The sequence below is a fragment of the Ostrinia nubilalis genome, chromosome 8 (assembly GCF_963855985.1).
Source record: "Ostrinia nubilalis chromosome 8, ilOstNubi1.1, whole genome shotgun sequence".
NCBI classification, from domain to species: Eukaryota; Metazoa; Arthropoda; class Insecta; order Lepidoptera; family Crambidae; genus Ostrinia; species Ostrinia nubilalis.
The window spans coordinates 4,156,577-4,169,795 of record NC_087095.1 but is presented as its reverse complement, the minus strand read 5'-3'; the positions used below and the strand labels follow the sequence as shown (position 1 = coordinate 4,169,795).

General features: G+C 39.7%; 1 protein-coding gene across 1 annotated transcript in view; it reads left to right on the top strand.

Annotated features, from left to right (window-relative positions):
* LOC135074137 (histone-lysine N-methyltransferase 2C-like) overlaps positions 1 to 13,219 on the top strand; it is a 72,426-nt gene that overhangs the window by 29,429 nt on the left and 29,778 nt on the right. Inside the window, exons 24-31 of the mRNA XM_063968440.1 lie at positions 1,954 to 2,108; positions 2,488 to 2,615; positions 7,196 to 7,356; positions 8,064 to 8,266; positions 11,601 to 11,736; positions 12,202 to 12,444; positions 12,675 to 12,800; positions 12,873 to 12,992. Of these exons, the coding sequence (XP_063824510.1) occupies positions 1,954 to 2,108; positions 2,488 to 2,615; positions 7,196 to 7,356; positions 8,064 to 8,266; positions 11,601 to 11,736; positions 12,202 to 12,444; positions 12,675 to 12,800; positions 12,873 to 12,992 (1,272 nt within the window). The remainder of the gene's footprint in view (positions 1 to 1,953; positions 2,109 to 2,487; positions 2,616 to 7,195; positions 7,357 to 8,063; positions 8,267 to 11,600; positions 11,737 to 12,201; positions 12,445 to 12,674; positions 12,801 to 12,872; positions 12,993 to 13,219) is intronic.

The window sequence follows — 13,219 nt, the reverse complement described above, 5'->3', positions numbered from 1 at the left end:
AGCTTTTGCCTGCGGCTTCACCCGCGTGAAATTTAGTGTCACAGATCGGCATAAATTATAGCCTATATGTTAATCTGGGTTGCAAACAATAATATTGTACAGTTTCAACAAAATCCGTTGAGTGCTTTTTGCGTGAAAGAGTAACAAACCTGAGACACAGGAATCTTCCTAATTCAGGTATCAACCCACCAACATTCTTACTTTTTGTTTTTCCTGATTGTTTGTTATCATAATATTATCTGTTATGTTGGTGAGAAATAAACATTACTTTACTTTATTTTAAACTTCTAGACATCCAAACTTTCGCATTTACCTATAATATTAGTAGGATACAATTATGTAATGTAGAAACAAACAAGACAAAAAAAATGTATACTTCAGCAACGCGAATTTTTTTATACTTCAGCATATTTAGGACACCCGGCAGCGTGTCCTGCCATGATCAAAGAAAAAAGAACTCGCAATTTAGCAGGTACATTAATTTGACTGTTTCACAACTCTAAATCTATTTAACTTACATTACATGAAATTTATCACATTTGTCAAAGCTTCTTAGCTTGTCTATGTCTCAAAAATTATAAAATGAAAAAAGTAGTTGTCAAAAACCTTTTTTAAGGCGGATATTTTTTAATAAGGCGGGCACGCGCGCGGCTATAAACGAGGTCACAAAATTCGGAAAGAACATAGCGAAATCTATTTATTCACCAATTTTCAAAAATTCCGGAAAACTTTCCAAGTAAAATTAACAAATAACTGGACTATTTACTCGTTGTTGAGCACAGAGAAACAAACTTAATTATTTTTCCAGAAAATTTATATTTAAGTGCATAAATGTAAAAATGGCTTCATATTGCACAAAATTGGCAATAGGTGGCATAATAATGGTTACTTTTTTAGCGCCTAGTTTGAAATGTGATTGAACGATGACAACTAACAACAGTTGTCAGTTAGGTAAAATTTTATTTTAGTTGGAAAAAGGCAAAAAGTGGTAAATGGGTTAACGTGCGGGGGCTGCAAAATCATGTTGTGACGTCACGCGCGAGTATTGGAAATTTTTGAAAATTTTAAAAAGTCCGTAAACTTCTCGAGGCTCTATCTTCGGTAATACTGGATGGATTGAGGTGAAATAAAAACTAGTGTAATGTGTGTGATCTAAACTTTAAATTAAGTCATAATTTAACTTAATATTACAACTTATGCGTGTTGTCCATTGGTTTTATGAATTAAATTACTAAAATATTTTTATAGTCGTGAAAGAAAAGTGGTTCACAATGTGTTAAAGTATTTGTCGAAGAGAAATACTAAGGGTTCGGACAATATTTTCATTGAATAATGTTTCCGACAAAGGTTGTCAAATTGACTGACATGTTTATCGTATAGTACAGTCCACTATGAAAATTAGCTGGGGTTTGTTTCAACTACCTATTTTAAAATTTTTTGTCACTTTCTAAGTGTTGAATTTTATGGGATTGGGAAAGAAGTACTGAGTTTGAAGCGTTCATCAGCAGACATTGCAGTTGAATATTCAAGTTCTGAATTTGATTATTGATGAATAATAAAATAAATTCTACTAGCTCGATTGATGGTTTCATTTAATTTATTTAAATCAGGTTACCTATCTTAATATTTTTTCGTTAATTTATGAAAATATCAAATTAGCCCGTAATCCTGAATCCTGATACATAAAGTTAGCCTATTAATTTAACACAGGTACGACTGTACTCAGTGTTGCACTATCAAATGCAATTGACGCGCCTCTATGCCAGGGTTTTTATGTTCCTGGTCAGGCTATAGTTGATTTATTGCCACATACATGGTGTGTTCTAATTTCTTCTATCATATTTTTATCATTCCAATTCGGGCTAAAATGTGACTGTGAAGACTTCCGTCGATCATTTAATAGTAAATAGTGGTTACGTGTCCGACTAGTATAAAGAGCACCTTCTTTCACAGAAACGGGCGGGTCATCGCAAGCGTCCACCATATCTCCCAAAGATGACCTACTGCTCGGCGTGAACCTAGACGCCATGGTGCGGGATTCGCTTCCCGATATGGACAGCAACGACGTCGACGAGATATTCAAGGGCGTGCTCACTGATGACTCGCAGGTATTTATCCAATTTAAGTAGACCGCGCCTGTCAGTAATCTGATGACTTATTGTATTTAGCCCTCTCTCAAATTGGTAGGGAAACGTGTCTCCGTCACTATTTTTTTTCCGGGTATTTTGAGTATTGCTTTTTTGACGCATATAAACTCTTTTTATAAACGTATTTTGTGCCAGTAGTTTCCGTTTGTATTTTATGACATCTTTCTTTTGTTTCGATTTTAATTATTTTTTTGAAGATTGATTTTACGTGCCATAGATTAATAAACAACGGCCGTTATGCGTCTTTTATGTCGGCCATTTGCGTTTCCGTTCAGTTTAGATCAATTATTCAAAATGAAGTATGTGAGTTCAATAGGTTGATGCTTAATCTTTGTTCCAGGAGTCCCAGGAGTCGTCAGTATCGTACGTGAACTCGATGGCGGGCACGCCGTACTCGCAGCAGCGGCAGCAGTTGCAGAGCCCTATGGAGTACGCCTCGCCTTACCATCACACTGAATTTGGAAGCAGGTATGTTTTGATGTTGTTGTCTTGAATTGAAATATGTAAACACTTCGTTCTTCACAACACTTCGTATAAAAGTGCTTTCTTGTAACTAATAAAAAACCGGCCAAGTGCGAGTCGGACTCGCGCACCGAGGGTTCCGTACAAACCTGCAAGGTTTACAAAGTTCGTTCATTACGACAATCGAGTCATAACTATGGTATTTTTATTGCAAAATGAAATTCATAACATTACAATGGGGAAAGTAACTACTTAAAAGGAGAATGCCCAAAAGTGGTATCGCTCGAAATCTAATTGTACATTGAGGGTACCACACCGTAAATTCCTTTCTTCATTTGTAATGATTTGTAGTAGGGAATTTAGTGCAAGAACCCCTCCACTTTGGTATAGAAGGCTCATTTTTGCACCAGTTGTTCTTTGGGTGCTCCTGAGTAGATTTCCGTCGGTAGACATCGGGAGCCCCCCCTGTGGTACCAGGGGGAGGGGGGGCAAGTTTCCTTCTGCCGCGCTTCACTTTAAGGCCCATATCTTCAAAACTATGAGTATTAGGGCAAGTGTGGTGTCATTTTCGGATAATTGAAAGATGGCGAATTCATTTCTAGAACAAACTTTTTGCCTTTTCATACAAAAAAATAGAAATATGGAGTAAAATTCACAAAAACCAAAAAGTATTTTTTTAAATAAACGTCGTTTACTTTTAAACCATTGGAGATAATCTAATAAGAAAAATATGTACTGAAAGCTACATTTATCAGGATTATAAATATATACCATTGTTTGGTACTTTTTTTGAAAAAAGTAGGTGAAAAAAAATCTTTCTTCAGGACACAGCGGGCGAATTTTAATGCGCGTCGGAAAAAAAACTTTATTTTATCCATGAATTCATACTATTTGGTTCATAAGCAAGTAAAGATTATTATTTTAGAATTTATTTAGAGTTCCTGGCACATCATGCTACCATGATTTGTATTTTTTCTTCAATTAATTTTGAACTCTATGTGTAAGACATAAGGTTGAAAATAGTTTAAATGCATTGTATTATTGAAAATATCATAAGAAGAAAGCACTAAATAAAGAACTTGAATTTGTCTAAACGTCTAATGATTATTATTATTATTTTAATTAACATTTTTATTTCTACATATACTATTGTACCAGTGATAACGGAAAGGTAAGTGTGAGGAAAGTGAGGATTGATATTATCATAGTACGGGAGATTATTTTTAACACAAAGGCTACGGCTGTGACCATTATAGTTGTTTTTTCAGACAGCACCAGCTTCTGCACTACTTCTTGCACTTACATCTCACCATTTCCAGGCAAGCTTCGGCAGCTACGGGCAAATCGGTCCATGTAGGCTCCATGTTGCTATCGACTCTGGTCCACACCTAACCAGTCGGATAAAGGGAAGACTGAGTCGGTTGCTTGCAACTGATCCTATACGCGAACTCCTTGATATACTGCCAGTAGCCAATGCTGATACAAAGCTGTCTGGGTTATTTTATGTAGGGTCACATCTAAGCGTAGTCCACAGCGACCCATTAGGATCTTTATTCTCCCTTTTTTATTCCCTATCATCACAAAAAAATCCTATCCATTAGTTAAGTGAATTAAGCGTTTGAGTGAAAGCCACCTAAAAGTCTTCTGATGCCGGATATGCTGACCCAAGCAGACCCATCCTTACAGTATTAAGTGTTTCATGGACTCCACATTGTATTCCACATGCTCGAGAGCTTCTGTTGTTAGGCCCATTTTGTGGGACATGTGGTTCGTTCCATAATGCCCAGTTTGCGTACCTGTAATTGCTTGGGCATACCTTTGAAAAGTTTTCTTCATGACCCTGTATTTCCCTTTAGGAATGATTTGGAGAGGCTTATATCGTTGGAGCTTTCCCATTCAGCATACTTTTTGGTTTTTGTGAATTTTACTCCATATTTCTATTTTTTTGTATGAAAAGGCAAAAAGTTTGTTCTAGAAATGAATTCGCCATCCTTTAATTATCCGAAAATGACACCACACTTGCCCTAATACTCATAGTTTTGAAGATATGGGCCTTAAAATGAAGCGCGGCAGAAGGAAACTTGCCCCCCCTCCCCCTGCTACCACAGGGGGGGCTCCCGATGTCTACCGACGGAAATCTACTCAGGAGCACCCAAAGAACAACTGGTGCAAAAATGAGCCTTCTATACCAAAGTGGAGGGGTCTCCATACAAATCATTGCACTAAATTCCCTACTATTGCGAAAGTAGTAAGAAATTGTAAAACCTCCGGAATAAAATCCGATTTTAATAAAAAGTATTGTAACAATGAGCTGCAATCAGCAACACCTATCACCGAGCAACGACACTACGTAGTTCGCACGGTTGTCAATAGATGGCGCTGTTCGTAGTTAGCTCGCGGTATCATTTGATTTTTTCCTGTCCTTAAGTAGTCAGGGCTAACCACAAATCTCTTTCCCCTTGCAAAATGGTATAAATAACATTGGTATGCACGCAAGATTATTTTGTGTTTATATCTGATCCTTATCAAATAACGCTAGCTTTGGCGTAGCTAGGGTTTTTTTTTAGGCAGGGTAACTACCTACAAATATAAAACAAGTATTCTAAGGTAAAACCTGTAGCTATGCCAATGGACACCATTCATTTCACTTAAACCAAAATTACGTCAAAGTCCGGAGTTTTATAAAAAAAAAATATGCGGTATGATTATTTTTTATTTATTTATTTTTCCTATATTTGCATTATAGGTAGGTACCTACCTCAGCGTTTTGAATTTTTGCGTTGATTTAGAATTTCTCACAGTTTAGAGGCAATTAGATTTAAGAAGTGTTTGATATGAATTTCAACTTTAATATCTCTACGCGTTCATGTGAAAAAGGGTAGGTAGTAAGTTTATAATTATTAAAAAAATATTTTATGTCATGTAAGCAAAAATAATATTTTAAATTTTATATAACTTCAAATTTATCATTTTCGCAATTTTTCCTTTATCTGTACTATATATAACGTTGCTTCGTGCCGAATTTCAAGATTCTGAGTTCACAGGAAGTACCTTGTAGGTTTTGATTCCCTAGCGTGTGACGGAAATTCGTCTAAGGTGTCGGTATAAACTGCTGTATCTTTTGATCGCGTTAACTTAGAAGTTTGATTTTTTTACTTCTTAAAGGGACAATAGATCTAGGTATTTGGTATAAATTTCAATTTGATACCTTTATTCGTTCGTGAGAAATAAGGTAGTAAGTTTCATTTTATTAAAATATTTTTATTATATTATATAACTAAAAAAATGTAATTTTCGCAATTTTTCCTATATTTGCATTATATGACAATGCTTTATGCCAAATTTCAAGATTCTGAGTTTACGGGAAGTATCCTGTAGGTTTTGATTCCTTTGCGAGTGTCGAAAATTTGTTGAAAATATCGACATAATCGGCTGTATCTTTTGATTGGCTTGGCTTAGAAGTTTGATATTTTCACAGCTTAAAGGGACAATAGACTTGAGTATTTCATGTGAATTTCAGCTTGATACGTTCACGCGTTCTTGAGATAAAGGGTCTTGACAGAAGGACGGACGGACAACAAAGTGATCCTATAAGGGTTCCGTTTTTTCCTTTTGAGGTACGGAACCCTAAAAACGACGTATTATGTCTTATTTACGTTACGTAGCACATATTTACCTTTTGTTCCATTCGTTACGGCTACTTTATGTTTTGTAATGCATTAATAGTCAGTGGGGACCACGTGGACTGAGTTTAACCACCACGCCAAATCGTCGTCTTGTTGCAAATACAGTAGAACCTCTGTAAGCGCTCCTGCACACGACGCCGCCGCCTTAGTTGAACTTGAAGGGAGACACCAAAAAATTCGAATTATATGGCGCAGTTAAACTATGCGGGAAATTGATGGAGGCATTGTGTAAACATGCACTTCAGTTAGTTTCGCCGTGCGTCACCCATACTTCGTTGTGCGTACTCGCGCTTCGTCTCTGCCAATTTCCCGCATAGTGTACTGTGCCAATAGAAGTTTCGACTTGCAGAGGTTTGAGGTAGACGCATCACAATATTATAATCAACAGCCCTTTACAGTCCACTGCTGGACCATGAGCTTCCTCCACTATAGTGGAGGGTTTTGCCATAATCCCCACGCTTGGCAGGCGGGTTGGAGATCGCAGTTTAAAAGATTGATGTTTGTCAGAGAGCGCTGCTGCCCGTTCTCTGTTTGAAGTGTAGTCCCTAAGTCGCCTCTTACGACACCCGCGGGAAGAGTAGGGGTTGGTGACAAATGTATTCTACTCTGCCGTCACCACACGGCTCCACACGGCAATATTATAATATTGCAGAGCTAATCCAATGAGGGATATCGTTTTAGCGCTCACCAGTTAGCGCCACTGTAGAGTAAGGTCCTGTCACTTGCTAGTAGCGAAGACAGTGGCACCAACTGGTGAGCGCGAAAGTGGTAGGAAGACTATCGTATTTGCAATTTTGCACTCATCAAGATGGCGCCACTGTAGAGTAAGGTCCTGTCAATCGCCAGGGGTGCCAACTGTTAAGTATAAAAACGATAGCCCTCATTCTAATGTTTCCGTAGCAACAGCGCCCTAAGCCCGCTATTCTCGGAGGGCGCGGGCGCGGCTACGCCCGGGAGCGCCACGCCGGGCACGCCGGGGCCCGCCGCCTGGCCCGAGCAGCCGCCCGCGCCGCCGCCGTCCTACAACCAGCGGAGCGCCGATAAGATGCGCGCTGACGAGAGTAAGTATTTAGTAATTAAATAAGGATGCTGCTCCAATGGCTCAATATTCAGGGGTCGACAAGCAAAAACCTAATGTTTAACTTCGCTCGAAGGGAAAACGGGAATTTCAAATCAGGGATGTTATAGCTATCCGTTACCGTAACCGAAACTATCGGATATCCGAAATAAAAAAAATCCGTAATCATAACCGAAACCGTTTCAAAAGTTACGGATAGTTTCGGATAAAGGCGGAGTTTAGATCTAAATATTTTTTAATATTTGTCACCTACTTGTCTGGCATTCCTTGGCACCATCTAATATCCCCGCCTGTTTTACCTTTATCATAGGTGTCGCTATAGTAGGTACATAAAGTGGCTATGCGCAGCATCTTGCTATTTGAATTTTACATTTTTTAAATTCTAATATTCGTAACCGAAATTATCCGAAACTCGGATAATCCGAAATGTTTTCATATCCGTAACCTCGGTATACGTATCCATAACCAAAACTTCATATCCTTAACACCCCTGTTTCAAATAAGTCTACATTGGTAAATGAAGTATATTTTGTTTGATTTACTTTTTGCCAGTGGGGGACACATTAAAATTATCTTGGCTTTTCAACAAATTTAAACAGCGATACTTTTTGTTATTTTTTTTTTAATCACCATGCAATATATTACAAGCATAATCTAATAAAACATTTCCATTTTCACTACTTTCACTAGGCTTAGGGTCAGCGGCGACAATATCTGCCGTTCTATACGCCAACACCAACCACCCGGAATGGAAAACCGAGTTCCCCAACTGGGTGGACCGCTGCAAGCAAATCTTGAAGAAGTGGCGCGCGTTGCCTTCAGAGCAAAAAGCACCTTATCTCCAGCGCGCTAGAGACAACCGCAGCGCGATCCGCATGAAGAAAGCCCAGCAGGTAAGGCGTTTGGTTTATATGATGTGGTGTGTGCTAACCCGACTCACCTACCACTGTGTTATACTGTGTGTCATCCACACTTACAGTTTTGGAGTGAATTCCATAACGCTGTTGAAGTGTTGACTCAGTGAGTAGCGAGATGTGCGGAAGTCAATCATCTGACTAACTATATTGACGAAAATAGCTCTATCTCTAAAACATTCCAAATGTCTTCATTACTATTTGAGTAAAATAAATTTGAAGTACGCAGACGATGATCGTGACTTACGCATATCGTTTCGCTTGAATAACATTTACTTTTGATATTAACCTAAATATTGAACAAAAGGTTTTCACTCCAAATTATTTTAATGGAACATTTAAAGTACCAGCTAGTTTTAATTACATAAGCAACGCCTCATGTCCGTAAACCACGCTACGCACGAGTTGCGACGACCAGTCGCACGCTGCCCGCACTGTCTCGGTATGTCAAGATGAGTCCTTGTCTCCGTCGCCATATTTGTTTAGATTGCTAATCGCTGGGACAATTTTACTGTTTGTACAGTTCATATGCACCGTGCTACAAGTGACATTCGAGTGGGCTCACTTTAAATTCGATGTTTTAAGTGCCAATAGATTGCACAGGTGCTGTAGATTTTAACCGCTAAACTTAGCACAGCTGTAAATAACTTAAATTCCCAATACATTTTAGTATTCCGCGAAGTTTAAAGTTAGGGGTAGGGATTGCTAGGGTGAAACTGCATCGATAAAATTTGCTTTTTGGCGTCCTGTCTACGGCGGCGGCGGTTAGTGACTAGTCGTGTGTGGTGAACTATTTCGTGCACATTAGAGCCGCTTTGCAATGAACCGCAAGACATAGATTTTAAATTGTCTACACTATTTTGCGAAAAAGTAGAAAAAGTAAGACAATCTGTGTGTTGCGGTCTGTTACACATGTGGCTCGCTTTAATGTGTGTTGATTCCAGAAATATGTATTTAAATAGATGACGCAAGCTAGTTAATTTATCCTGTCTGAATCACATATCGCTAACTAGATATCGTGAGATAGCGATGTAGAATGATTGATCTTTATACCCACCACTAAATGAAAAAAGTCTACATTCGACAACAAAACAAGTGACGCGTCCAACCAGACACTTGCCTCGTTTACACAAGTATATTATATTCTGCATTCGGCGCGCAAACTGCGACAGCGATGTGGGATGATTCGCAACGCGTTGCGGTTCGGCCCCGGCCATTGTTAAGCGAACGGTTACGATAGACGAGCGGCGGAGCGGCGGCGGCGGCGAGCGAGGCGGAGAGCTGCAGGGCGCCGACGACGCCGCCGGCGGGGGCGGGTGGGACGGCGGGCGGGTCGGCGGTCGCGGGCGGCCCGGCGGTGCGCGCGCCCAACGTCACGGTGACGGCGGCCGGGCTCCTGGAGGCCGACGCGCACATCCGCGTGCTCACCCCCTCCGAGATCATGCGCACGCTGCCGCGCCTCGTGCACGACCGCCACACGGTACCGCGCGCTGCGTGCTCGCCTACACACCGCCTATTACCCTCCCGAGCGTTTCGCGGCGGACCGCCGTTTCAGTTGTTTCACTCCTTCCGCAGATCGTTTCATTTTTCTTTTGCCTTCCATATTGAAAACGATTTTGTCTGTTATAATTTATATCAGCGACATACTTTTTCTTTCGCGCTTCTCGTGTGCTTGTCTCGTGCATTAATTAATAACATTGACACATTAAAAATGATACGTTTGATGATAATAATGTAAAATCAGCACGTCCCGCACTGTTGTGACCCGAGACGTCGGCACGGCCCCGCACGCGGTGTGTACGCGAGTCTCGCGTCGGGTGACCCGCGCTCCCTCGCGATCGGCTTAGCTCCAAATTTCCCGTCACCCGACGAAACTTTTTGGCTGTTCGATGGCGTTGTAAGCTGTGTGATTATTTTTTATTTTTCGTTCAGCTTCTTTTTTTTAAACAAGACATCTCTCGAAAACAAATGCGCCTCCCGGACTCGTGTCCTCTGTTTCCGTAATGTTGATATTTTTTTTATTTTCGCTTCGCCTTGGTAGTGTTGGCTTTAACGACGCATTCGGTGGCTGGTTTGGTGTGCTAACAATTCTAACATTGATCAGTGTAGTTGGTTCATTTGCGTTGTTACGCTGGTGTACACAGCTTCTTAATGTTAGTTGTAAGTTTGCAGGTAATGTTGTTCGTCTTTACTAAGTTGTATCATAATATTTATATTAATAAGTATATTTAAGTATAACTACAACAAGAATAATCATTGCAAGAATAAAATTTTATGCGTTCTTAATTAAAATGTGTAAAAATATTAACAAAGATGTTTTAACAAGATGTCATACTAAAGATTTCATTAATTTATCTATCTGTATTGGTTTGGTTTTTTAATTTCTAAAGATTATGAAAGTTACTTGAAAAAATGGTATGAAGTTAAGTTAGCAATAACATAAATATCAAGCATGAGTGGAGTCGGAAGGTAAAAAGTAATAATATTAGAATAGTACTCATTCACTGTATAAAAACTGTATACCAGATATAGTGTAAATATTCAAACACTTCAATATTTACTTAATGTAGTTTTTTCGCATGTGAGAAGTTTCAATAAGAGGGCAGGTATTTAGTTAGACTTTATAATTATTTCCAATGTATTCACAATAGTGAATTAGTCACCTAGGCTCCTGTTATGAGACGAACCTTAAAATGAAACCTAGGCGTAGATTCAGGACTGTGATTAAATTGGATTTCATTATTTGATTTTGAGCCAAACACAGCCTTCAATTTATTCTGAGGTGCGGTTTCATACTTAAGTGTCGTTTTATAATGCGGGACCTGTTGTAATTTTGTCGTTTTTAATTCAGATGATATAATTTTGGTATACTTAGAGTTGATTTACTAACAAACTGTACAAATGTAGGCACAGTAACGGTATAAGTTTTGTGGTAAAATATCAATTGTACAAATTGAAATAAAATAAATATGCATGCGAAGCTACAGCATGCCTAATGCTCTAAAAATACTGAGAACGACACTTTGGCTTAGACGTATATCAAATAGACGAATCACATACTTATTAATAATAGCAGTCTTAAATTGTGTGCCTTTTCAATTACTTTTTTTACTGCTTTTTCAATTTAAAATGAGTAGTATTCATTATTACTTAAGTATGATGTTTCTAGACTGTATTTGGCATTGACAATGACAAAAATATACCTAGCAGTTATCAAGTCGCACATTAGATTACTCGGGGTAGTGTACGGCTCAGCCAACGTCTCGTGATACCCCAGCGTAGCGCAGACGATGACGTGTCGGTTGTGACGTAGGAGCAGGAGCGAACTTGCGGGCAGCAGCGCAGCGCGCGCGAGGCCGAGCAGGAGCGCCAGTGGAAGCACTTGCAGCAGCAGCGCCAGCAGCAGACGCAGCAGCAGCAGCAGATCATCCACGACCAGCGGATGCACGGTACGTGTGAGTGAACAATTTTTATATCTACTTTATGGGGTCCGGTAAAGACGGCGAAGCAAATCTTACACAATTAGTTCGTGTACATGCGTTTGCGCATCATGTAGATAACTCTATGGCACAATCTACGTCAATGATAATAGCGTATTGACGCCAGCTAGTGAAATCAGTGGCGTTAGCTGCTAGTGCCCTTATACTAGTAGGTACTGCTCTCCTACAAAGGGAAAAAGACATTATACCTACAGTCCTCTTGTGTATAACGGTGTTGGTTGTATAATTACTTAAACTGTTTACATAAGGTTTGAATTGTAATTTTTATTATGCAACTGTTTGTTTACCTTAATAAAAATATTGCTAAATAGCACCTATTACAATATGCCACACAGTGCCTGTCTTGATGAGATGATACATTTCATTCATCATCTGACATGACTAACCTATTTCCTTTTTGCTTCCCGAAAGCAGCTATTCAGAGGCTACGAGCGCCGGACGGCAGCGTGTCGCCAGCAGCAGCAGGGCCCGGGGCCCCGCCCACGCCAGGTGGGGCGTCCCCTGCGGGCCCCGGCGCGCCCCCCGGGCCCACGGCTGAGGCGCCGAGAAGTGCCTTCCCCGCGCAACGCTTCCCGCTACACTACACCAACAATGAAGACATCAATAGACAACTTAGGGACTTGCTGCAGCGGCATCCGGACAAGATGTGGCCGCCGCGTAAGTGATGATACACTTATTTTTCATTAAACTTTAATAAACATGTTTTTAAAACTAGCGACGAGATTTAGTAATACGCTCTCACAATAATTGTAAATCGCTTCGAGTATTGTATGCTCGCTCAACTATTACAAAGTGCTGATTTACCAAATTAGATAATGAGCTTATTAGCAGACACTCATTTGTAAAATACAATAAAATGCTAATGTATGTGTTTATTTGTTCAACAGAAGCTAACAACGAAGAAGGTTCAATACAAGGCATTAATGTAGAAGGACAACCGTTTAGGCATCCTCTGCCAGTAGGCTTACGCCCAAGAACACCTTTGCAACCTGGACAAAGGCCGGACCATCAGAGTAAGTTTTGAACCTTATTACAATGCACTTAAAGTTGAGTATTAATACTCAAGTGTTTTTATTTGTTCACAGTACTAATGCAACAACGCTTAGTGGCAGCGGATAACGCCCAAATGCAACAGAATGCCGCGAACGCAGCTGCGCAGCAGCAAATGGAACAGAACAAACAGAATGTCATGTCACAGCAAGGAGGTAACTTATTTTTCTATTTACTTTCATGTAGCAATGACTCAAAGTGGCAAATCAACATGCATCAGACAATAATTAAACACATATTTTCTGATACAATATTAGAAAATTGCGATCTCCATTTCGTTCTACAAGTTGATACAAGGCATTGTCAGCTTGCTTTAATGGTGGAGTACAGAATTCAGAAATGTTTAATAAGAAGTTCGCTTCCAATGAGATTTTCTCGTTTC